Source organism: Candidozyma pseudohaemuli, assembly GCF_003013735.1.
Source record: "Candidozyma pseudohaemuli strain B12108 chromosome Unknown scaffold00010, whole genome shotgun sequence".
Classification (NCBI taxonomy): domain Eukaryota; kingdom Fungi; phylum Ascomycota; class Pichiomycetes; order Serinales; family Metschnikowiaceae; genus Candidozyma; species Candidozyma pseudohaemuli.
The window spans coordinates 137,304-161,150 of NW_020194444.1; the positions used below are offsets into that span (position 1 = coordinate 137,304).

At 42.3% G+C, this 23,847-nt stretch overlaps 9 protein-coding genes across 9 annotated transcripts; 3 read left to right on the forward strand and 6 right to left on the reverse strand.

The window, feature by feature from the left end:
* Nucleotides 1–178: 178 nt before the first annotated feature.
* On the forward strand, nt 179–1,138 carry C7M61_003701 (CCR4-NOT core subunit; the record flags this gene model as incomplete). Its single annotated transcript, XM_024859036.1, has 1 exon — nt 179–1,138. The coding sequence occupies one exon, from the start codon at nt 179–181 to the stop codon at nt 1,136–1,138; it is 960 nt and encodes a 319-aa protein (XP_024712710.1).
* Nucleotides 1,139–1,218: 80 nt separating this feature from the next.
* Nucleotides 1,219–2,930, forward strand: C7M61_003702 (uncharacterized protein; the record flags this gene model as incomplete). Its single annotated transcript, XM_024859037.1, has 2 exons — nt 1,219–2,692; nt 2,917–2,930. 2 exons carry the CDS (start codon nt 1,219–1,221, stop codon nt 2,928–2,930), a joined length of 1,488 nt encoding a protein of 495 aa, XP_024712711.1.
* A 26-nt stretch (nt 2,931–2,956) lies between these two features.
* ENP1 (snoRNA-binding rRNA-processing protein) lies at nt 2,957–4,270 on the reverse strand (the record flags this gene model as incomplete). The annotated part of the gene is made up of 1 exon (XM_024859038.1): nt 2,957–4,270. The coding sequence occupies one exon, from the start codon at nt 4,268–4,270 to the stop codon at nt 2,957–2,959; it is 1,314 nt and encodes a 437-aa protein (XP_024712712.1).
* Nucleotides 4,271–4,422: 152 nt separating this feature from the next.
* On the reverse strand, nt 4,423–5,013 carry PLC1 (phosphatidylinositol phospholipase C; the record flags this gene model as incomplete). Its single annotated transcript, XM_024859039.1, has 1 exon — nt 4,423–5,013. One exon carries the CDS (start codon nt 5,011–5,013, stop codon nt 4,423–4,425), a length of 591 nt encoding a protein of 196 aa, XP_024712713.1.
* A 214-nt stretch (nt 5,014–5,227) lies between these two features.
* Nucleotides 5,228–10,875, reverse strand: HIS7 (imidazoleglycerol-phosphate synthase; the record flags this gene model as incomplete). Its single annotated transcript, XM_024859040.1, has 5 exons — nt 5,228–5,280; nt 5,472–5,716; nt 6,212–6,817; nt 7,087–8,731; nt 9,369–10,875. 5 exons carry the CDS (start codon nt 10,873–10,875, stop codon nt 5,228–5,230), a joined length of 4,056 nt encoding a protein of 1,351 aa, XP_024712714.1.
* Nucleotides 10,876–11,002: 127 nt separating this feature from the next.
* On the reverse strand, nt 11,003–13,060 carry RRP6 (exosome nuclease subunit; the record flags this gene model as incomplete). The annotated part of the gene is made up of 1 exon (XM_024859041.1): nt 11,003–13,060. One exon carries the CDS (start codon nt 13,058–13,060, stop codon nt 11,003–11,005), a length of 2,058 nt encoding a protein of 685 aa, XP_024712715.1.
* A 189-nt stretch (nt 13,061–13,249) lies between these two features.
* REI1 (Rei1p) lies at nt 13,250–14,308 on the forward strand (the record flags this gene model as incomplete). Its single annotated transcript, XM_024859042.1, has 1 exon — nt 13,250–14,308. One exon carries the CDS (start codon nt 13,250–13,252, stop codon nt 14,306–14,308), a length of 1,059 nt encoding a protein of 352 aa, XP_024712716.1.
* A 26-nt stretch (nt 14,309–14,334) lies between these two features.
* On the reverse strand, nt 14,335–16,617 carry GPI7 (mannose-ethanolamine phosphotransferase; the record flags this gene model as incomplete). The annotated part of the gene is made up of 1 exon (XM_024859043.1): nt 14,335–16,617. The coding sequence occupies one exon, from the start codon at nt 16,615–16,617 to the stop codon at nt 14,335–14,337; it is 2,283 nt and encodes a 760-aa protein (XP_024712717.1).
* Nucleotides 16,618–19,078: 2,461 nt separating this feature from the next.
* Nucleotides 19,079–23,665, reverse strand: C7M61_003709 (uncharacterized protein; the record flags this gene model as incomplete). Its single annotated transcript, XM_024859044.1, has 3 exons — nt 19,079–20,181; nt 20,728–21,097; nt 21,563–23,665. The coding sequence occupies 3 exons, from the start codon at nt 23,663–23,665 to the stop codon at nt 19,079–19,081; spliced, it is 3,576 nt and encodes a 1,191-aa protein (XP_024712718.1).
* Between the last annotated feature and the right edge of the window lie 182 nt (nt 23,666–23,847).

Below are 23,847 nucleotides of genomic sequence, written 5' to 3' on the forward strand. Positions count from 1 at the left end.
TCATTTGTCTCAAAGTAGGGTATTTTAAGGTGCTTAATGCAAGGCAGCGTTTTCAACGAGCTCAACTCCGTTATAGCTACGGCGGGGGTCTTAATTGGCGCTTGCACTACCTACTGCATCGTTCCTCACTCCAACTTCTTCACGCAACCTCACCGACGCGCACTGAAGACACTTCAACATGTCGAAGGTTCAAGTTCACTCATCTCTGCCACCCAGTGACGGCTCAAAATCCAAGGCACTTAATGACAAACACATTTATCAATGGATCACCGAGCTTGTGACTGGTACGAATCGTGAGAGGGCTTTATTGGAGTTGGGGAAGAAGAGAGAGCAGTACGATGATCTAGCGTTGGTGTTATGGAACTCCTTCGGTGTTATGACGGCGTTGTTGGAGGAGATTATATCGGTCTACCCGTTTCTCAATCCTCCAGTATTAACAGCCTCAGTGTCTAATAGAGTTTGCAACGCTCTTGCATTGTTGCAATGTGTTGCATCAAATGCTCAGACAAGAGGTGCATTTCTTAATGCTAACATGCCGCTTTATCTATACCCATTTCTTTCGACCAACGCTCGCCAAAGATCGTTTGAATATTTAAGACTCACAAGTTTAGGTGTGATAGGGGCATTAGTGAAAAATGACACACCTGAGGTAATCAACTTTTTATTGACAACTGAAATTGTCCCTCTCTGCTTGAATATTATGGAAATTTCTTCCGAGCTCTCCAAAACGGTGGCCATTTTCATACTACAAAAGATCCTTCTTGACGATCAAGGGCTTTCTTATATTTGCACGACGTATGAAAGATTCCATACTGTTGCATCGGTCTTGTCCAAGATGATAGACCAATTAAGCGTGTCAGCGGGGAACTCCACTCACATTGGACAGCCAGAACAGCATCTGAATACTGTGAGCAGTTTAGGATCTAATCAGGCACCCTCAGGAAGCTCCGGCCGCTTGCTAAAGCATGTCGTCCGTTGTTACATGCGACTTTCAGACAACCTTGAAGCACGGAAAGCGTTATCGTCAATTTTACCAGAACCTTTAAGAGATGGCACCTTTTCCACAATATTACAGGATGATGTTGCCACCAAGAGATGTCTTGGCCAACTTCTTTTGAATATTAACGATCAGCAATGATTACACGGAATTTTTGCTTGTACTGCATATGGTGTGAAGGCTTCTTGCAACAACTTCTGTCGCTCAAAACTCCCAACCCCATGTCGTCACCAGAATGGACACATCAGTTGACCCATTCCAATACTAAGCGGCGTGCCTCCACGGTGTTTGGCTCTGTTGGAAAACAGGGTCTTTTTGTTCCTTCTGACTTTTTGCACCAATCTGAAGACAAATCGCTGGCAATCGACGACGAGGAGATAACTCAACCTCTTTTGCCACCATTTCCTCGTGAATCAGATCGTAGAAGATCTAGCTACTCCGCGATAGCCATAGACGAAGAAAGAGAGATTTTGAGATCGCATCATATCAAAGTGGATAATCGCAATGATGAGTACATAGCGTCGACATTCGAGGACGCCGTGCAGAATGGTAAACTAAAGACGACAAGCAGATCACTTGAATTGGCTTCATTGATAAGATCTTCCATCCCGCTTGTGTGTACCTTTCTTTTGCAGAACTCCCTATCTACTGTCTCAGTTTTCAGTGTTGGCCACCTAGGCGCGGTTGAGTTGGCAGCTGTCTCCATGGGCTCAATGACAGCCAATATAACCGGTTATGCAACCATCCAGGGTATAGCAACTGCTTTAGATACGCTATGCCCGCAAGCCTTTGGTGCTGGAAGGTATCAACTAGTTGGCGATTACATGCAGAAATGCATTGCTTTGATATTCACCTTGATTATTCCACTTCTCATTGTTTGGATTTTCTTTGGTTACCAATTGATCACCCTACTCCTCCCAGATAGATCAACAGCGTACCTCGCAGCTATGTATCTCAAGTATATCAGTTTTGGTATACCTGCTTACGTTCTTTTCGAATGTGGCAAGCGCTTCCTACAAGCTCAGGGAATTTATCATGTTGCCACTTATGTCTTGCTTTTCGCGGCACCCTTAAATCTTGCGATGAACATCGTATTCGTGCGGCTTTACGGCTACTTGGGGGCTCCGGTAGCTGTAGCAATCAATTACTGGTTGATGGCCATTGGACTACTTATTGGAACAATGCTTCTAGATGAAAGATCCACCAACACAGGTATTCATCCATCGAAGTGCTGGAATGGCTTTCAGTTCCGTAAATCTTTTCAAGGTTGGCGCAAGTTGGTGAGTCTTGCTGTTCCCGGATGGGTGATGTTGGAGGCCGAGTTCCTTGCCTTCGAGATTTTGACACTTATGGCGTCCTACCTCGGCACCTACGAATTAGCTGCGCAATCGATTGGCTCTACAATGGCTTCTCTCACTTACCAGGTTCCCTTCGCAATGGGTATAGCGGCATCAACGAGGATTGCGAATTACCTTGGTGCTGGCCTCGCTAATTGTGCTCAAGTAACAGGCGAAGTTGCATTGCTCTTCGGGTTTGCAGTTTCGCTCATTAATTTCTTAGCGTTGTATACCTTACAAAGGCCGATCGCCATCCTTTTCACAAACGATGAAAGTGTGATATCCTTGTTACATGACATCATGTGGCTTGTGGCTTTGATGCAAGTTTCTGATGCGATGAACGCTAATTCTGCTGGATGTTTAAGAGGGCAAGGATTGACTAAGATTGGTGGAATAGTTAATTTAATTTCATACTATCTTGTGGGAATTCCAATGTCAATCTACTTATCCTTCTTTTCCCCTTGGAAAGGATCCTTGCATGGACTCTGGATTGGAACTACGGTCGCATTAACTCTTATTGGAGGTATTCAAACGTATGTGGTGTTGAGCGCTGACTATGATAAACTTTGCGATGACGCAAAGGCTCGAACATCTGAGCCGTCCCATTAGATTAATTAGTGATTTAGAATGCGTCTTCCATTGCACCGGCCTGCTTAACGCTACTGTCGTCTCGTCCAGAGCCGGAAAGCAACTCCCGCCTAATTTCGGGACCAATTGCATGATGAAATCTTTGTCTTAATGTCTCAAGTAAAAAATCTTTCTGATCTTCCGTGATATCATTTTTGTATCTCTGAGCAAAGGCCAAGAATGCCTTGTGCCAGACAACGGGTAAGTTTGTTTCATGAGAAGACTCCTCTTGAGAACTAACTCTAAATTTCATGAAGAAAAACACAAGATCGTCTAGTGTTTGATATGGTAGCGCATAGCGCTTTTCGATCAAAACCCTTATAAATACAGTTCTTGCAGGAGTGTAATTTCTTTGAGTCAACTGCGTGAGTGCAACTGAGGAATGTAAGGCGGGAATCGAGACTTTGGATAAAACAGACGCGACGATCATAGCCTCGCGGAGTGTGCATTGGTCATCAACTAGCGGCAAAAGGAAGCCTTTGAAGAAAGCTGCTGGTTTGTAAAGAGATTTCTTCAATGCTCGATATAGATGATAATCAAGAGTGTGTGTCTCGCTGTCTTCAATTGAATGTCTGAATTTTGGAAGCAAAACAGTTTCCACAAAAATCTGCGCCTGATTAGATGGAAGATTGGAGACAAAAAGTTTGGTAGCTTCACAAACAGCGTGTGGGGTCCAAGAAGTTGGGTTTGTCACAAAAAGTACGTCTTCCCAATTCTTTAGGGTTGGTAAGACTTTGAAAAGTTTCGGGAGTTTTCCATGCTTGTAAGTCGAGAGAATGCGTCCAATTTTCTCGTAGGCAGCTATGACTTTTGGGGGAAGAAGAACTCCCAGGCTCTCTGGTACTTCGCTTTCGAGTGCCTCTTTCTTCAATTCTCTTTCGTGGATTTTTGCCATAATCTTATCTGCCAAAGTGATGGTCTCGGTCTGGGCAAAGTAAGCATCAATTAAGCCCTTATCTGTCTCATTTGAGAACTCGATATCACTCACTTCCAGGTCATGCTCGAGATCTTGATCTTCCACATCGTCCAAAAAAGCTTCATACTGATCTCTCTCTGAAGATGCACCAACGCTTTCTTCTTCACTCGACACATCATCATTCTCCTCAGCATCTAACTCCTCTTGTTGGCTTTTCGCCAAAGATAAAATCTTTCTAGATATCGAGGCGTCGTGATAGCCATCGGCGTGGTGTTGATTATCCTTCAGCTGCTCATGACCGCTAGATTTAAGGTTACCATTCACAGAAGCGATATCTCTGTGTAGTGGATTATGACGTTGTCTTGTGTTGAGCGACGTATCGATTTTGCCCATATTGGAGAGAGTAAGTGAGGTTCGCAGTCAACCTCATCGCATTCCTCACTATGTAGATCATTTTCACTACATATTTTTTTTTTTTTTTTTTTTTTTAACTTCGCGCTAATGAATACTGCATATCGGTTGCACACACTATCAATTCTATGGGGTCAATCATGATCGATCTTCACAAGAACAGATGAGTAAAGTAATTGTTCTCCACTAAGATCCTTAAGCATTAAATAGCGATAACCACATTTGAGATCAGAGATTTTATGCATGATGAAACCAACTTCCTTACAATCGGCGTAATGATTTGGCGCGGATGATGATGCGACACTCAACTTAAGAAACACGAGTTCAACATCGTCAAATTCAAATTCTCCCATAAAAGTTTCATTCCAAATAGGATTGAATCCATTACCTGGCACGATTTTAGTCACGGGTTTGGACGGGAACCAATTGACAGATCTTGCTCCAATAATGTCCAAACTGAGAAAAGGTTGTATGTCACCGAGCCAGTCAATCGGCTTGGGTAACTGATGTGCACTAATGATTTTGATGGAAACTTTTCGCCGCATAGACTTCACCACTTGTGTATGCCATTTTTTACCCTTGAGAGGCGCAACTCTCAACGAAAAAGGTTTCAACACGTACCCGTCGCCAAACGGAGTGTTGAACATAGCTTCGTTTAGTTGCTGGCCCAAGTCATGAGTCTGCCAATTTGTTGCCACCATTTGAACTCCATGACTCCAGTACATAATTGGATTAAAATTCGTGGATTTGAGCCGAAACTTGGAAGGATAAATGCGCATAAGGTATCCTCGATTGTGTTTAAGAACGGCAATTTTTTTGTTGTCGTCCTTTATCATTCTATCAATGGATTTTTCGCTCAATGAAAAACAGTGGTTGAAAGTTTTTGACTCGGGGAGGGAAAAATTTCTAAATTTTACCCCTTGGACGTAGAGTGCCATATCACTTAGAGTCCTTATAACTGATCTCGTCGAACTCTTCTTTCGAAGTTTTAGCTTCGAGTTTGCATTGGCAGTATCATTTCCGTCACTGAACAGTGTGGTTGTCGTTGTGGTTGACGTGCCAGTACTAATAGAAGAATCACAACCTCGCTCACTGCTAGCAACGGTTTTTTTGACTTTCAAAAGGATTCTATTTTTCAAATCCTCTGGGCTAGGAAGAGTCTTCAGTTCATTTAACGGCTCACTAAGCAAGGTTTTTCCAAAGGTCTCTTTAAAAATCGTGATTGCTTTCCTTTGAAAGTCAGGCGTGCAGTGATTCTCGATGCTAAGTATAAGTGGGTAGGGGGTAGCTTGAAAGGCATAATCCTTGATAGTCTTGGCGACATTTTTCAACAAAATCCCTTGCGTGAACGTTCTGCCATGGTTGACAATTGGCTCGTCATCATCGATACCGCTATTCCAAATGTCGATCTCTAGACAGCGACAACCCCTTTGTAAGGCTTTAATGTAGCCTTCAATTGATGACTCCCCAATAATTTGACGACCTAGTAGATAAGTATTGTGGGAAGAGAGTATAAAGTACTCGTTCAAGGGCCTGCAAAGAGGCCCCTCCTCCTCCTTTATCTCGCGAATGGGAAAAGAGAACTTTGAAAGCAAAAAAGAATTGAGATCTTGCTCAGACCAAAATCCTTTAGAGTTATTATCAAACTTACTAAAATGCTTTCGAAGTGAGGCTTCACTGTGAGATTCTTGTTGAAATTGCACCATGAAGGATTTGAAGCTTTCGAAACTCATTGTAGATCGATTCGCGTTAGCATCTTGCCAAATCTCTGTGACGTCGGGTCTGTCATTAAGCTTAGAGACAAAATTTTTGAATTCATCAAAAGTCAAGATTTCCCTTGTGTCAGTAGCGACTTTCTTCGATTCCTGAAAAATTCGACTAATTATGCTCTCGCTTAAATTGATATTCATTCTTCGTGTGAACTTGACGACATCATGTAATGAAAGACTGCTGCGTTTAATGTTTTCAGTGCAATCAGCTTTCTCAATCACCATTGTCTTCGTTGAATCATTAAGCTCATTCAAATTTACTAGAAAATTCTGAGCTATGTCATCTTTCAAAGTCTTGAAGCCAACAAAAATGGCCTTGACTCTGCGGAAATCATAGATGGTATCTGCGATTAAATGTAACGTTTTAAGCTTCTTTTTGGATTGATTGAAGAAGGTGACTGAAAGCCACTGCTTCTCGAACTCCTTAGAGATGCCGAATTCTTCTCTGAAATTCAGTGCCAAATTTCCAAAAAAAAGGCCTTTTATATCATCAACCAAGAACTCATACGACTTACCTTTGGGCAACTCATAAACGAACTTGAAATTTGAAGGTTCAACTTTGAGCTTGACACGTTTGCGAGACTTGTGAGATATCTTCAATAACAGAAGCCCGCTCTGTATAAATATAGAGGGAATCTTGAAGGAGTTGATATCATCAATAGATTCGATTAAACTTTTCTCTTCATAGCCCAAAGGATAGGGGAGAGTGTGGTCACGATTCTCATCCTCAGCCATCGAAAAGAAGCTCAAGTAGCTCACACTGAACAGGTAACGGGGTGCGAGAAATTTCTTTCAAACCACTTCTGGAGCAGTATTGGGGTCACCTTAGATTCGCTGCATCCGAAGTAGTAGACGCTATAGGCTGAAAGTAAGAGAAAAAAGTATGTATTTCCGGTATAGAATTATCTGCGAAAATCAACCTGACATATCCATCATTATATTGACATATCCATTTCTGACCTTACGTCCATTCCCTGACTGAGTAGGTGCTGTTTTACATCTGCAACCTTGTAATCACCACGATGAAACATTCCAGCACCTAAGGCAGCGTCTATTCCACAGTCCATCTCGAATACCTCCGCAAAATGGCTTGGACAACCTGCACCCGAACTGGCAATTACTGGAATTGACACATTCTCCTTCACCTGTCTCAAAAGCTCTAAGTTAAATCCTTTGTTAGATCCGTCATGATCTATCGAGTTCAACAAAATTTCACCAGCACCAAGATCCTCGCATGCTAAGCAGACCTCAAGAGCTCCAATTTCATGAAGCTTCCGACCACCTTGAGAAGTTACTTGATAGTAGCAATACTTTTCCCCGTTGGGGCCAAATTTGCTTGGATCACCTATCTCAATACATTGCATGGAAGTTTCCGATGGAGAGCCGACATACTTTCGTTTCGGATCAATCGATATGACAACAGCTTGGTTTCCGAAGCAGTGTGAGATTTGCTCAATAGCAGTTGACCCGGATTTAATTTTATCCGCCTGATAGTATTGTTCAGCAATTGTCACTGCTTCGGATCCAAGGCTTACTTTGTCAGCTCCTGAAGCGAAATATAATTCTGCGACTTTTAATGCGGGCACCATTTCTTGACTCACGGGGTCTCTCATATCTTTGATGCCGCCACCCACAGTTAATGGAACAAATATGTTCTTTGCTGCTTGTCTGAGAACTTCCAACATCGGGAGATCGGTTATGGGGGAATCTCTGAAGGAGGTAATGTTTAAAAATGTGATCTCATCAGCCCCCTGTTCATAGTACTTGAGGGCAAGTTCCACTGGCTTACCGAGATTTCTCACGGACCCATCCGAAGAACCACTCTTTTCGCGTACATCGTACTGGTCACCTTTCGTAACCACAAGGTCGCCCTGATCGTTTGTTCTGACATCAAGGCATGCAATAATCCTCCGAGATGGGAGCCCAGACGGAGTGCTTGAGGTAGAGTCCATTGTTTCATCAGCACTATCCTCCAAAAAAGCTTTTATAACTCTAAGGCCCGCAACGCCAGACTTTTCGGGGTGGAATTGTGTAGCAAAAAAGCTACCTTTTGAAATAGCTGCAATGAACGTTTCGGACCCATATTTTGAAAGTCCAAATCTCCACCCACTCTCTTCCGCTTTAGAAATCAAATTCTGTATTCTCGGCGTATCAACTTTAGCAGCGTAAGAATGGACAAAGTAGTATTTGTCCTGCGTATTCATTCCATAAAGGCATCTATCGGATTTTGAAGGTGTCAAACTGTGGACAGTGTTCCATCCTATGTGTGGAACTGATTTGACTAAACCTCTGGTTTTGAAGGTAGGATCACTGTTATCAAACTTCGTTAACTCCAAGTCCAAGAGGCTCATTCCACAAATATCCTCACTTTCTTCTGATTCAGAGAATAGTGATTGCAAGCCAACGCATATTCCCATAAGCTTCCGACCTTCGTTGACATATCTTTTAACTGGCTCCATAAGATCTCGTTTAATAAGCTCTCTCACGAAATGACCGAAGTTTCCAACTCCGGGAAAAATCAAATGAGTGATCTCTTCGTCCAATGTGCTGAAATCATCGCGATTACAAATATATACCACTTCATAGTCACCAATGTACTCAATGGAATTATTCAAGCTTCTTAAGTTTCCACTCTCAACATCAATGATGTGAACCTTAGTCATTTGTCCTCTGTCTTCTATTTAGTGAAATGTATGAACTTTACAAACGCGCCCGATGAGTCAGTGGTGTATGGATCCTACCAGCTTATATCTTCTCGGAGCGAAGATAAAAAAAATACGTCCCGTTCTTGGCATGATTTGATTCCTGCTCTCTATAGCGGACAACAAATGAATTGAGATCACCGTAAATGTCGTGAAGTCGAAGGAGGATATGATTCGAAACAAAAGCATTCATCTTACTGTCACTGGAAATCAAGGAGGCACCAATCATCACATTTTTCGAACCAAAAACTAGGCTCAACTCCTGAATGAGTACATTCAAAAAGTCATCAATAAGGTGATCATCCCTTTTGTATGTTGTCCCAAAAGGGCTTTCAGGGTATCGCTCAGTTAATGTGTCACACGTAGGCGTATACCTCGGTATGTGTAGCGGTAATTCAAGTATTCCACCTTTCTTTAAAATGCGGTGAAATTCACGAATAATTTCCTTGTAGTTAGAAATATTCAATTGCAAAAAAAGGTCTCGCGATTGTATAACATGAAACGTTTCCGTCTTTATTCTGAAAATGCTTTGCTGTAGATATTCAAAGTTATCTGGTTTGTGCCGAGGGTTTGAAGGTTCGGTAGTTTGTGAAGCAGCTTCTGTGGTACGATCTCCTTCAAGAGATCTCCTGAGTTTCATGAGATCACCTTTCGTCATGCTGTCAAATTCCTCGAAGGACTCAAATTCAAGCTTTTTGAAGAAATTTTTGTGAAGCTCTAAGTCCAGTCTTCGTAGTGCGTCCTCATGTTCCATGGAATCCTTGGTCTCGTTAGCAAACACGTTAGATTCAAACACTCGCACGAATGGAACAGTGAGTGCGAGGTACCATGAGTATTGAGCGCTGAAGAAAACATTAAAGTTCAAGATTTTCATCGCCTCGGGATTGTCGAGCTTCATATTCAAGCTGAAAAGATTGAAAAGTAGCTTGATGATACGGCGATCCACAAGTGCATTTTTCCCTAATTTTGCTAACACGTCAATGTGATACTGCTCTAAAAGCATATACTCGTACAGAACTTTAGTGATCGCCTGCACTATGACATCAGCTCCAGGAAGTACCAACGCTTCGTTTCCAAATCCGTCTTGTGCTATCGTGTTGAGTCTATCCTTTAATTCCTGCAAAGATGACTTGAATCTGTAATGTGAAGCAGTGATGGGATCAAGCTTCTCGCAGAAGTCAGGAAGCGTGAGCGGAAGCTGTAATAGGTACCTTACATAATTAGTAAAGTTCGCTTGTATAAGCTCCTCGGGTAGATATTGTGCAGCATTCCCGCTCGACGAATATTCAAGTGAAAGAAGCCTTCTTAAGAACTGTCTGCATCTGAAAAGTTCACAGGCCAAAATTCCTTCATGACGATATAGATCGGCATCGTTCTCCCGGCCATGTACATCGCCTTGATCTGTTGAGATCTTGTTAACGAATTTTCCAAACGATTGATTTCTAACCTCTGCGTAAGTGACAGCGTCCGCCTCATGCTGACTTTCAATCAACTCCAAATAATTCTTATACTTTAAAATTTGAAACATCGGTGTCAAAAAATTTCTCCTGACGTAGGTCTCAGAATTAAGTCCAGATAATGAAGAAAAGAGTTTAAAATCAGGTATGATATGGTCATCGTTGGTGTCATGACCGTCGATAGAGTGGCTGCGTTCAATGATTTCATGATTTGACGGCTTGATTTCGATACCACCACACGTTGGTGACAATATCAGAGATGCGCTTGGTACTTGCAGATACTTCTGCTTCAGGAGTGAACTCAAATCATCACCTGTCTTGTGGCTGTCCCTAGTGGGAGATCTCATCATCTTTTGAGTGTCAACAGTTCCAACATGACAACAATCTCGATCGTTCTCACTAACACCTTGTGGCATGGGAATTGTCTCGTCCGTAGTACTCTCATCTGGACCATTAACATGATTCTCGTGCGCTGCCATCAATGGCAAATGTTTCGACAGTTCCAGCAGATGCCGCAGTTCCACAGATTCAGACAAGGAGGATTTAGCATCGGAAGATTTTCTGCTATTATGTGATCTTCGCCGATTACGAGACTTCGTGGAACCTTTCATCTTCTGCTGAGTTTGATACAGCCCAGAAGGTACAATGTAGAAGTTCATTGCTTTGCAACTGAGCGGGCTTTACAGATTTGTGGAGTGAATAAACGGGGTCCTTGTTCTTATGCAGTCTAGAATACTTCGAGAGGTGGAGATATGTCTACTTCGCATTCTGCAGCACGCAATATTCTCATTTGGTGAAAGCAGCAGATTTTCCCTGGAACTGACGTCTCTTCCTTGGGGCACCATATTGCGCCTTTTTACCATTGTGAGAATGGGGGTCAAATTGCTGAACACTTCTTTTTCTTTTCTTGGTTTCTTCTGTGTTTTGTGCTTGTAACGCTTCCTCGTAGTTCACGATGTTGGTTGAGCTGGCTCCTTCTCGCTTCGTGGTTGAATATTCTTGCTTGCCCACTTTAAAGCCTCGTATGTTTTGAGCATCCAAAACAGTTTCCTCACTTTGAAGTGCTTCTCTCTCAGGTGAAAGCTCTCTGTCTCCCTGTTGCTCCCTGTCAGACATCGCAGGTGGATTATTGGCTGCGGAGGTAAATGAAGACCAAAGGAGTGGTAGCAGTTGAAGCAACTTGGTGTCCTTCTTGTTCAATCGTGGATGTAAAATCTCGGAGCCAAGAAGGCTCTCCGTGAAAAGAGACGAGGTTCCACACACTCCGCTTGCAACTTGAGGCAAAAGCTGTCTCTGGTTTTGCAATACGATATGAAGAGAGTCTGCGCTCGTATCTTCTGTCTGCTGTGAAATCTTGAAGTTATTGTTCGTGGATTCGGTGGAACTGTTTTCAAAATTTTCATTCATGAAGTTCACCAAAGATTCCAATTGAAAGCCTGTCACGTTGACTGAACGGATCGCAGCTATTGATGAATTGTCGGTTGGAACATCGCTTGCAGCAAGCTGCACCAAAGTGCTATTTGGCATTATGTACCTTGTGGATTCGTCCATTGATCTAGCGGTCTTATCCCGCCAGCCGACGAGAAGGCGCAAACGGTTTTCGAGATGGATTGGGACATTATAATTAGTCATGATGGTGCTACTTTCGTCAACCTTACCCAGCTCTTCGCTGAATTTAATAAACTCAAATTTGCGTAACGCCACTTTTCTTGATGCAAACAAAACTTGCTGAAGTTTCTCCTCCTTCTCATCTACCAATGAATTTCGAAGATGATCAAAGATATTGAGAAGAAAGTGAGTATCAGCTCGAGCATAATGAGACATTGCATCAGGGAGTGGCCGTAATCTCCAATCTGCTAATTGGTATTTCTTTGATGCTTTGAAACCAGCGAATTTTTCTAATAAATATGCCAAAGAACGTTTAGGATAACCTAACAACTTCGCGGCATGATATGTATCAAATAGCGATACAACGTAAAGACCAAGATCTCTCTGAAGCCAAATGATATCCATGAATGCGCCATGAAATACTTTCACAATATTAGGATTAGCGAAGATCTCATTCAAGATAACCATGTCTGATCTAAGGGCCAAAACATCAATCAACCAATCTTGATCACGATCAGAGATTTGCATGAGACAAGTAAGCCCATAATAGGTTCTTAGGTCGTGGTGTTCTAAATCAACTGCAATAGACTTTGAGGACTTCAATTTCTTGACCATATCGTTCAATTGCGTAACTGTTGAAACAAAAGTTGCTGGCTGGCTATCCCAATCTTGAGGCTCTTCAGGCAAACATTTGTCAAGTATCCAATCTGGGTATGGTTGTGTCATGATTTCATGTTGATATGGATGTTCATAACGGCCCTCAGTATCTGTCACCAACAGATCCTCTAACAGTCGAAGGCAAAAAGGCTTCGACCTCAACTTCGGTTTGAAAGGCTTGGTGTCTGAGTTATCTATATCTTCAGCGAAATGTACTTGAGGTTTTTCGAGAGGCCCCATGGATATAGCAGCAATCTTGGTATTTTTCTTATGCGTTATATCGTACTTTTCCATGGCGACGTCCACTTTTTCATAGATTGTATCAAGTTTTGATTCAAAATTATCCCAGAAAGCCTGCGAGTTGATCATTAAGTTTGAAGTATCTGATAAATCTTTCGAGGTAGTCAAATTTCGTAGCATTTCAAGTAGCATCTCAGAGGACTCTGCGGCAATTGTATCGATCTCTTTATCCATGGTACGGTAGAAGGAAATGTCATGTGCTGCCATAGCAGATGCATAGCGTACAGAGTCAATTATAGCTGGAATTACAGAGGCAAATTCCATAGGTTTCTTGGTCATGACAAAGATTATATCTTGAGATGGGGTTTTTGCGCGTCAGTTCAGAAAATGTTCGCACAACTGCATCAATACCAGAAAAATTCAATATTCGCAGATGCTCATCGCATCAAGCATCACTACTTTATTATGCTGTTCACATGTCTTAGTTGCGGTCTTAGTTTCGAGGAAGCAGCCTCACAGAGGACTCATATGAAAACGGATTGGCACAGGTATAATCTCAAGAGGAGAGTAACTCAGCTTCCACCAGTTGACGAAGACACGTTTAAAGGGAAGGTGGTTGCGACTGAAGCCAGGGATGCATCATCGACTCAAGACAATAAGAATGAAGACAAATCTAGAAGAAAGCATGAAAGAGCTGCAAAGAAAGAGTTGTTGAGGCAACAACGTGAAGCGCTTTTGAGAGGCATCCCAGGGGAAATTGAAACCGAAAAGAACAAAAGCATAGAGTCTTCATGTGAGGACGCTGAGCTCAATGATATCATGGAGGCAAAGATAAACCAACGCGTGGAGATTAAACCCACTACATGTTTATTCTGCTCAGATAAGAAACAGGCTCACTTCGACAGTGTTGAAGAAAATATCTCTCATATGACTAAGGTTCACGGGCTCTTTTTGCCTGAAAAGAAGTACCTCGTTGATGTTGAAGGATTGATAGTATATCTAGGGGAGAAGCTTGGTTTGGGAAATGTTTGCTTGTCATGTTCGTACCAGGGCAAAAGCTTAGCGGCCGTGAGGGAGCACATGCACGGTAAGCGCCACATCCGTATTCCATATGAAACTGATGAAGAGAAGTTAGAAATATCCGACTTTTACGACTTTACATCGTCTTATAAGAATGACGCAAGTGAATTTCAGACCGAAAACGACGAAGAGGATTGGGAAGATGTTTCTGAAACAGAGTTGGATGACAAGGGGTCCGATGATGAGGATAGTGAAAATGATCTCACAGCTGCTGGGGAAGACTATATCATAAATCTTGGCGACGAGTTAATTCTTCCAAATGGTTTATCGCTAGGTCATAGACGTCTCCGAAAACTTCGCAAACACAAGCAGGAACTCATTCTCTCGGAAGGTCAAGGAACTGTTGTGGCAGCTGAGTGTAGGCAGTTGAACTTCCAAAATCTGCAAGTCACAAAGGAACAGCAACAGGTCTGGAAGTCAGAGAAAAAAATGTACGACCTCAAGGATAGGCGGCTGTCAAAATACGTCAACAATCAGCCCCATTTCCGGGACCAGTTACTTCAGTGAGATGAGCATGCATTTTTTTTATAAGCCTATGGCTTCATCTGCTGCTTTGGCGTGTTGAACAAAACAAGATTCTGCCATATCGCAACATTGAATCCTAATTCAACTAGTACAAACCAGGCTGCAAAATAAAGCACTTTCGGGCAGAATACTGACCAAATAAATAGATGGTATCTTAAATTGATGCATGAGGCCAACAAGCTTGCTTGAGATGTAACATAGAAGGTAAAGACGAGTAAATTTCTGGCCCAAATGTTGCGGCGAATGTCTGTTCCGCTGCTTTCTGCCAACCGAAACCACGCTAGGTACCAATGCAATGAAGGAGCAAAATTTGAAATAAAAGTAAGAATGCCAACGAGGGAGATCTTGTATGAGCTGAGACCGTTGTAGGCATTTGAAAGGTCTACTGTCGCTATCAGATTAGTGTTCCCAATGCCGAAAAACGAGAGGTTTTGGATGCAAAGCATGATGGCTGTAAGTAAAAACTCTGAGCTCTTGAGCGCGGATGATCTCGATAGCAAAGACTCCAAAGCTCCGAAAACCAAAAATAAAGGAATATTTTCAAGCCTAGACTGATGCAAGAAGACATGCACTAGGAGAAGGCTAACCCTCGTGGACTTCAACGAGCTTCTCTCGCTCACCCGCCAAAGGCAAGAAGTCACGAATGCCAAGTAAAATAGTTGTGACACCAAGGTCGCTGCTGCACGCATCTCCAATAAAGGGTCCATTGTGTCTTCATAGGAAATGACCATCCAATTACAGATTGAAGGGAGGGACTTACCGTCAATTTTCGTCTGCAATACCTTGAGAAAAATGGTAAGTGAGCTCATCACCATTTCCAACAAAAATCCGATGATGAAGTGAAAGCGCTTGTGCGCTTCTTTTCGTCCGTTGATAATGGCAATACCGTACACAGTAACGAACACGAATATCCAAAGTACCAAAGGGGTCTCTGTCAATACATCAGACAAGGTCTTTGCCAGCCTAAATTTTTGACCCATCGTGCTCCAAGACCTTATGACTCTTAGTAAAAAGAGACAGCCCAACGCCACTCTCCAGGATGAATGACTATCTAATCCCATCAAGAAAACCGCCAATACAGTCGTGAACCACCAAAATTGATGCTCCTCCTCAATAAGAGAAGAGGCATGCAAAAGGGCGCAGTACGAAACTATTAAGCCGACGTAGAAGCAGCAATGGATCAAACTGCCCCTTTCATGCGTTGCTCTTCTAAGAAGTAAATTGCATAGAACAAGTCCCGAAAGGAGTGTGATCCCAAAGCCAGAGTACATCAACTCAAGGGAATAGTTTGTTGAATTTTGAACCATAATATCTTTGAGTGATTTGAGGAAATCCCAATAATCACTAATTTGGATACCCTCCAACTTTCTAAGTTGAATGATTTGATCGACAAATTTTGTAGCTTTGGAGGGATGCAGGGCCTGAAAAAGATGGAACATTTGCTCGCAGTTCTCCAAGAGCACTTTCTTCCTTTGTTGTTCATCAGACCAACATTGGAGAACCTGAGGGACCATGACTCCAACGCTATTTTTAGGAATTGGGATATTCAAAAGCGCCGAAAGAGTAGGCACGATGTCAATCTGATCAATTCTAGAATAAAAGGTGAAATCATCAGGTTTGTGCGAAGCTCGATACCCTACCGGATTTACTTGCAATTTTTTGAACTTTGGGGATACGAGGACAAGACCGGGACTTGTCTCTCCTTCTGAAGAGCCACCATGGTTTCCAACTTCATTCATTCCATGGTCGCCCATAAGGACAATAAGGGTTTGCTCATCATCGATTGAATCGTATAACTTCTTCAAAATCCCATCCATTTCTTGCTGCTTTGGTTTCATATGCACAGACATTGGCCCCCCAGTGTGCCCGATATGATCGAGACCTAAGTAATGCAAGATGAGAGCGTCAAAAGGCTGTTTCAATTGGGCATCGAGATGTCTTGTAACATTTCTATCCACTTCTGTAAAGTCATTAACAAAAAACAGGCTCGTTCCTTCACTTTGGTTAAAATACTGCTCAGCAGGGAACAATCTTAACCATGTATCGTCCCCAAAGAAGTTGATTATCTTGTTCTTCGATTTTCTGCGAAGCTGGCTAATCCACGAGTCTGTTTGGGTAAGAGCTTGCGATCCGTCGCTTCCATCAGCTATATTAAGGATCGCGTCAACAAAGCTAGGAATTTGCCCTGTTGTTATGCCCTTTAGACGTGGCAATGTGACAGTAGGTGGGTGAGAATACGCCGTGAAAGGAACAGCATTGCCGTTTTCAATGAAATCATGTAGGAAGGTCATTTGAGACTCTTGGGAGAACATAAAATCTGATCTCATCGCGTCAACCACCATGAGTATAAGCTTGTCAAACTGAGCACCGCGTTCACCAGCGAAGGCATCTGGGTTTATTAACCCAGCTTGGCCGCCCAAAACACTTTTTGTCGGAAAGAAGCCTTTCGAGAAGATGAGGAAGCCCACCAAACTCAATGCTGCAATTATTGTGCCATTCAGTTTACTCAATATCCTCATCAAACGATCAGCATAATTTGAGTATGTTCGCACTAGAACAACTCAAGGGCGCTCGCGTAAGGCTCTCCATACAGGATTATCACCTTTTGAGTACACCTCGCAAACGTGTACTACTCACAAAACGTGTCAGTCCACAAATTGATGCCAGCCCCACAAACAATGTCAAGTACAACATTAAGATTACCTTCCGATCCAAACTTAATGCAAGGCAATGCAAAAAAAATTTCCTTGCTAAACCTCAATTTTAATAAGCAATCCATCGCGAATGGGAATGTACCATCACATCATCTCTGCTTCGAGCAACATCGTCGACAACTCATCATATCTTGATGAAGACATTCGTAAAACAATCAATTCATATTTCTATCCTACCATCTTTCTGCCATTTCGAGACGACATGATCAGGCGTGAGGTAAAACTTAAGCTGATAATCAAAACTCGATTGATATGCATACTCTAAACAACAATTACAGGGTTTCAACAACAAGATGCTAGAAGGTTCCTAAAAGTAATATACAATTCTATCAGTTTGGATCTTTCATTAAGTGAGGATCTAATTATGTCCCCAAGAAAACCAATTCCAACCTATCAGCTGTATATAATAGGCTCTAGGCTCTGATAATCGACTAGAACACCTATAGTTTTTATAGCCTTCTACGTGATGTTACATACGTCATTGAATAAGGAAGTACAACACACCAGTGTTAAAATTCGAACAAGTGAAAACCCGCCCTTACAGAATAGGACAATTTACAACCAACGCCTGAGGAATGGTTGAAGTGATGGCAGCAATGAAGAATTTGTACACAGTAGCACAAGCATATCCAATCCAGTCTTGATAGAGATTGAGTGCAACAACAGCACCGATAGCGCCCACAATTGGGGGAACAGGTTGAAACAACAAAACGGTAAAAAGGGAGGTAATTGAGTCAATTCCCAAGAATTTGAATTACAAGATAATATGGAGCGTAAGCATAACTCCACCTCTCTTGCACCAACAGAAAAGTTTAGAACAGATAACGCATGGATGTCAAGGCAACCGACTCAAACGAATTCTGGACGAAGAAAATGCAGTAACAATTCAATCAATGAAATTAAGCATTGAATGATACAATCCATTTTTTTCACTTCTGAGACTAACGGTAGTATTACCTGCTTCTACGTTGCGATCGTAAATCCAGTAGTGGCTCATATCAGTATCGCTTGAACGCCACAGGTCTTATGTCATCAGCAGTCTTCAAGTAGTCCTTGACTGAAATTTTCTTTTTGAAACAAAAATATGTACAAGAGATGGTATCAATGTACTGAAAAGTCTTGCTTACTCGGATAGTTCAAAGGCCAACCCATAATTATCTCCCAACTATTATCGTCGTGTTCATTTTTAATTTGAATTCATGTATACTTGTATAATTAGGTTGGCGACAGTTCTCAAGTACATCCAAGGAGCAGTACTTGATGGTATTATAAGTATTGAAATATTAGGTTTGTTTTACCATCTTGCGTGGTCAGACAGCTGGACGACTATCATTCTTGTTATCAGGCATTAGTCGCTGTTGTGTATACTTTGATTTCTACGATACGTATTAATCTACCACAACTGCGTACTCAATAACATTCTGAAGTAGTGATTTCCGTGATCGAAATGTAAAATGAGCGTTTTTAAGCAAGAATGTGTTTACCTTCGTATAGAAATTCATGATCTCTATTCGTATCGTAATCATTGCGTGATGGTCTTGCCGGCTTGTTTTCTCACTCGTGTACTTTTCAGCTTAAGAAGCTATAGAGCGAAATTAAGTAATCATCTCTCGTTATTTATTGAGTTCCAGAAAGCATTTCTATCTTGACTTCTTCAGTTTGAGTAGCGAATAATCAATGTTTTACTTATCTTGTTAATATTTTGCTTCATGTTAATGATTCCTCGGCGTAACTCAATTTGTCGCAAATACAATTGTTGTGCAGAGGGCGATTATATAGTTTTGTCTTGAAGTTCAGAAATTTTCTTCGCTCAGTAGGTGTCCATCACGATTTCTACAAACCAATTCAGACATCGTTGATTCTCGAATATGGCAGCTAGAGCTAGCATGTTGTCTAAATATATAGCGTCTTTAAACGATGATACCTTTTCCCTTGAGTATGTTAGCTCCTCCTCTAACTTGGCTACGTGTGACCATGTTCTACCTGTGAAATTTGAGGCTTCGATATTTAATGCTATTTTTATATATTTAAGAATTTATCAATCATCATTTGCTTCATATCTTTCGTTTCTTTTGATAGCAAGTTCCTCGGAAATTTGTATGCCACCGCTAACGGAAAACTGTCCGCCACCACTGATCATTTGAATGTCTATTGCTTTTGTCGCTGTGTTATAGATCCTGGAAGGTTCTTCAACATCTTCGTCAAGAGGACCAAGGCCAGGTGCGTACGTGTCGCCGAATCCCCAGGAAAACACTACGCCGTCATCCGTTACAGCAAATGAATGGTGCGATCCAGTTCCGATTGTTTTGATCTTGTGATGTTGCTTCTGGCCAATAGAAATCTGAGTAGGTTGGGGCACAGAACGAGCCCTTCCGTGCGCATCTTTGAAGGTATAGGAGGGTAATTTATGAGATGGAATACCGAGCTCTTGCATATCAAGTCTACCCCATGAAAGCACTTGTCCATCATGAGTCAACGCCATTGAGTGATGTTCACCACCCACGAGGGACTTGATTTTCAATTCAGAAAGAGTTTGCACTTTCGTGGGTTGCTTCAAAAGGGAGCCATCCTCCAATTCTCCTGACTCTGAGACCCCACATTGCCCATATTGGTTGAGACCCCATGCGAATACCTCGCCGTGAGTGTTTATCGCAAAAGAATGATAATCACCACAGGCGATGTACCTAATATTATACAATCCAAACTGGTGAGGCTTGAGAGCTGCCATTTTGTGCCTCTCTAAAATTCTTCGTCCTAGTTGAAATTGTTGACCGTCTCCCCAAGCGTACACAATTCCCTTGGAGTCTAGTGCTAGGACATGATCTTTTCCACCGGCAAGTTGTACAATGTTCTTCAAGGATTCCATACGTAATGGCTTATCTTGTATGGCTTTGCTCTCGTCAAATCCCATGAGACCTTCGTTACCTCTAAACGTACCCCATGTGTAGACTTCTCCATTTTCATAAAGAACACCACTGAGATTGTCCGTAGCAACCAATTGTACAATTTTTGAATCGAGATTGGGCAAATTTTGAACCAATGCAGGAGTAGACTCAGCTTCGTTCAAGTCTCCATCTTCGTCGTCCGAATCTGCAGCATCAACCGATTTGAGATTTTCCTTCACTTTCGTCGTGTCACGCCCTAAAACTTTATTGTCATTATTTCCCCACGACCAGACTCGATTGTTTGCATCTAAAGCCAAAGCGTGCATTCCACCAACAGCAAAATCGACTATAGCGCAACCCAATCTCTCTTGTGTCAAGAAGGGGTTTAATCTGGGACGCTTAACTTCTTTGGTCAGTGCTGACGGGCCGAGGCCTAGCTCGCACATAGACCCTGATCCCCAAACAAAAATCTGCAACGCTTCCGTCTTACTCGATGGCTTTTCATTGATGTCTGGTAATGATTGGTATGACCTCAAAACGTTCGAGGACGTAGAGCGTTTGGCTTTCTTAGCATTGTTGGAAGCATCTACCGCATGCTTACGCTTGAGGCTTGCGTTTAAAGAAACCATTGAGCGTGTCTAGTCAGGAGTTGTCGGAAAATGGTGGTGCTACTATTCAGTAATGTTTTACTTCTCATTGATTTTTTATGATTGTCATACAGTATTCCTGTATATAATAACATACTAGTTGAGCGCATTAGCGCGGGTACTTTGATACCCGCCCCTCTTGTGAGACCACTTACTATGGGATTCCACAAGCCATCTAGCGAAGTGCTGTAAAAGGTAAGCTGTCGATCCCAAGGCTCTGAAGAGAGCAAGTACTGCCACCATCCATAGAATAAAGACAAGATAGTAATTCCTTCCAGTATCTCCTGGTTCGTAGACCTGCAACATTGTCATTATGAAAACGAGATTCAACAAAAGCCACAGAAGAACAACCTTTGTTCGGACGTGCTTTGCGTAATCTTCACCATCCAATTCATTTGGCGTTTCCAGGAAAGGCCTCACCTTTTTGCTCGATCTCCGAGAACGGATGCTGTAAAGCGTTTCGAGATAGACCTCATCAATGTTGTAGTCCTGAACGATAACCTCAAATTCACCTTGCTCATTTTGCTGGATTATGTATTGATTTGTTTTATCGTCTTTTGGATTATTGTCTCCTTTGGTGCCCCATGAAACATCGTGTGTGTTACAAAAAGCAAAAATTTGGAGAGTACATGTGTATGATGGAATCATCATAAAATACTGTAACAGACAGGTCAACATATGCCAAGGGTCCAAATAGAGTATGGACATCAAAGTGTATAGTCCATAGGTTGCCAACAAAGAAACAACAATGCTCACGAAAACAAAAGTAGATGAATCTCCAACTCCGAACCGTTGTATTGTAGTGGCAACAAAATAGAAGCCGACAATCAATGCGTATAATGCACACACTGTGAGAAGTATGATCAATGTCTTGAAAATATTCTTAGAAGCATGTGGCCGATTCCCGATTGACGCAACGAATAAAGAGGTTAGCGTACAAATGCAAAGATAATTGAAAATAGTGAAAACCCAAAACCCACCTCGGCCGACACTCTTCTCGGAGATGAGAGCTCCCGTGAGGAAGTAAAATGTCAAGTAGAAGTTGCTCAAAGAAAAGAAGGAAAACACAGTGCTCACAAATTGGTAAGCAAATTCGACGCAGAGCCATATTTTTCTTCCCATTGAGTGATCAGTCTGCCAGACTTTGGGGGTATGTCTCAACGCATATAATGCAGCGAAAAATGCGCCGTTTATCCATCTTCTTCTCTGTGATAAGAATTCTGGGATGGTGTCCGGAACATCGGTTTCTCCAGTCGCTTGTTTGACGAACTTGAGGACCCAATTCTCGTTCTTCTTAGCAATTAGTTCCCAGCACAAAATTCTGTCTTCTGCGAGATACATGTTTGCTTCAAAAAAGTTGGTCTTGCTGTTCGTGAGATGGCGTGAATTTAGTAAATCCTCGCCTTTGAAATATGAGGCCAAAGGTCCTGACCCGTCTGAATGATTCTGAAGAGCAATATATCGATACGCTGAGAGTGCCCCCGGCAAAACAGTTATGTAACCAAGAACAGATTCCAAAGGTTTGTCCAAGATGTTGGACATCTTGTATTCAAAGTTTTGCGAGGCAACCAAGGGATTTAACAAATTGACCCATCCCTTTCCTTTCATCGCAGTAATTTCACCCGCAGCCCCTGCAACATTCGAGTCTTTGTCGAATGCCTTCCAAAGATTGTAAACTGCGTGATTGTCAGGTTTCGTACCCACATCCAATAATACAATCACGTTTGGGTCAAGCACAGGGCAGAATGCATTGAAGAGCCATCGGTGCGAATTGATCTTCTTTTGATTCTTTTCCTTGAGACAGAAGAGGACTTGCACAGGGGTAAGGCTTTTTTCATCTCCCTTGAACTTTAAGTTCTCATCAATTGAGATTTGGGTAGTGTACTCAAAGAGGTGAGCATTCACTTTTTTGTTATTGACGTATGGGCGGGCCAAATTATCCTGGTAGCAGCCCGTAGCCGTCAACAACTGAAGAACAGCTTCGTTTACCTTATTACGGCCATCAGCAACAATCACAACCTGAACCTTTTTCCATGAATCTTTTCCCCAAGTAGACGATTTAGCTCGAGAGCATAAATGAGCCACGTTTTTCATGATGCCATGCATCGTTCTGGCAAAAGCGAATTCGTCTTCATTGTACATCGTGACACATATGACGAGTTCTGTTTCTCTTCCGAACTTGACAGGCCTTAAAGTGAAGCCATCTGCCACAAAGTTATCGGGCTCGGCTGTGCAAGCTGTGTATGTCATGTTGGTAAACTCGCCGAATGGTGAGTCAGTCCTAGTCAACACCTTCCTGAGCTCTTCTGGTATACGATTTTCGAGAACAAAATTTCCGGAGTCACCCCCAATAAGACGAACTTTTCGCTTCGTCGTTGCTTTATCTTTCACCGGGACGTATGTGTCAGGAATATTGCGCATCATGTCACGATCTATTGAGGCACCAAAGTAGTCACTCTCTTGTCCTCCCATTGAGTGATACCCAGAGCTGTAAGCTGTGTTGGTGTCAGAGATTGACTCTTCTTCATAGACTTTTTGATAATCTGGGTACCCGTAATCGAGTGATTGGTCGGATGTTACTGTCTTTTGATCAGACTCATCGTCGGGATGTTGAAGATTGGCTTCGGCGAATGTTTCAGGTGTGAAGATTGGCTGAGGGGGCTCAAGAATCCTTTCGCTTCGTGTCGTGCTCCTTGACGAGCTTGCGTGGGACACAAAGATCTCATCAATTGGAACGGCACTTTGCTTCCCATCAGGAATGAAGAACCCACCTTGCCTTTGCCTTTTAGGGCTTTCGTCCGACGTGTATTTAGCTCTAGCTGTCTTGTTTTCATTCAATTCCAAGTTAGGCGTTCTAGTTCCTTTGAGAGTAGATGGTTTTCCGTTTGATACTTGATAAGAACTCCTTGCAAATATATCCGGTGATCCATTCCTGTCAAGCTTGCTGTCGGGAGACCTTGGGATGTCAATCTCGCTGCTTTCATCCAAAGGGATTCTGTATAGTTCACGGCGTGGGTATCTTGTAAAAGCGGCGTGTGGGTAAGCTGGTTCATCTGTGTCTTCTGTAGACTCTTCTTCAAATGGATTTCTCATTTTGAAAAGTTTAAATGGTCGTCACTAATGAAGAGATTTGTTCATATGGTAACCTGTTTGTGCCCTCTTTAAACTACTGCACGAGCACTATTATTGTTGACATAATACCGCTTTAGGCAAATTAAAAATACACTTCGTTGGGAGCAGATTTTGTACTGCTTTCAGAACCACGCCAAATGTAT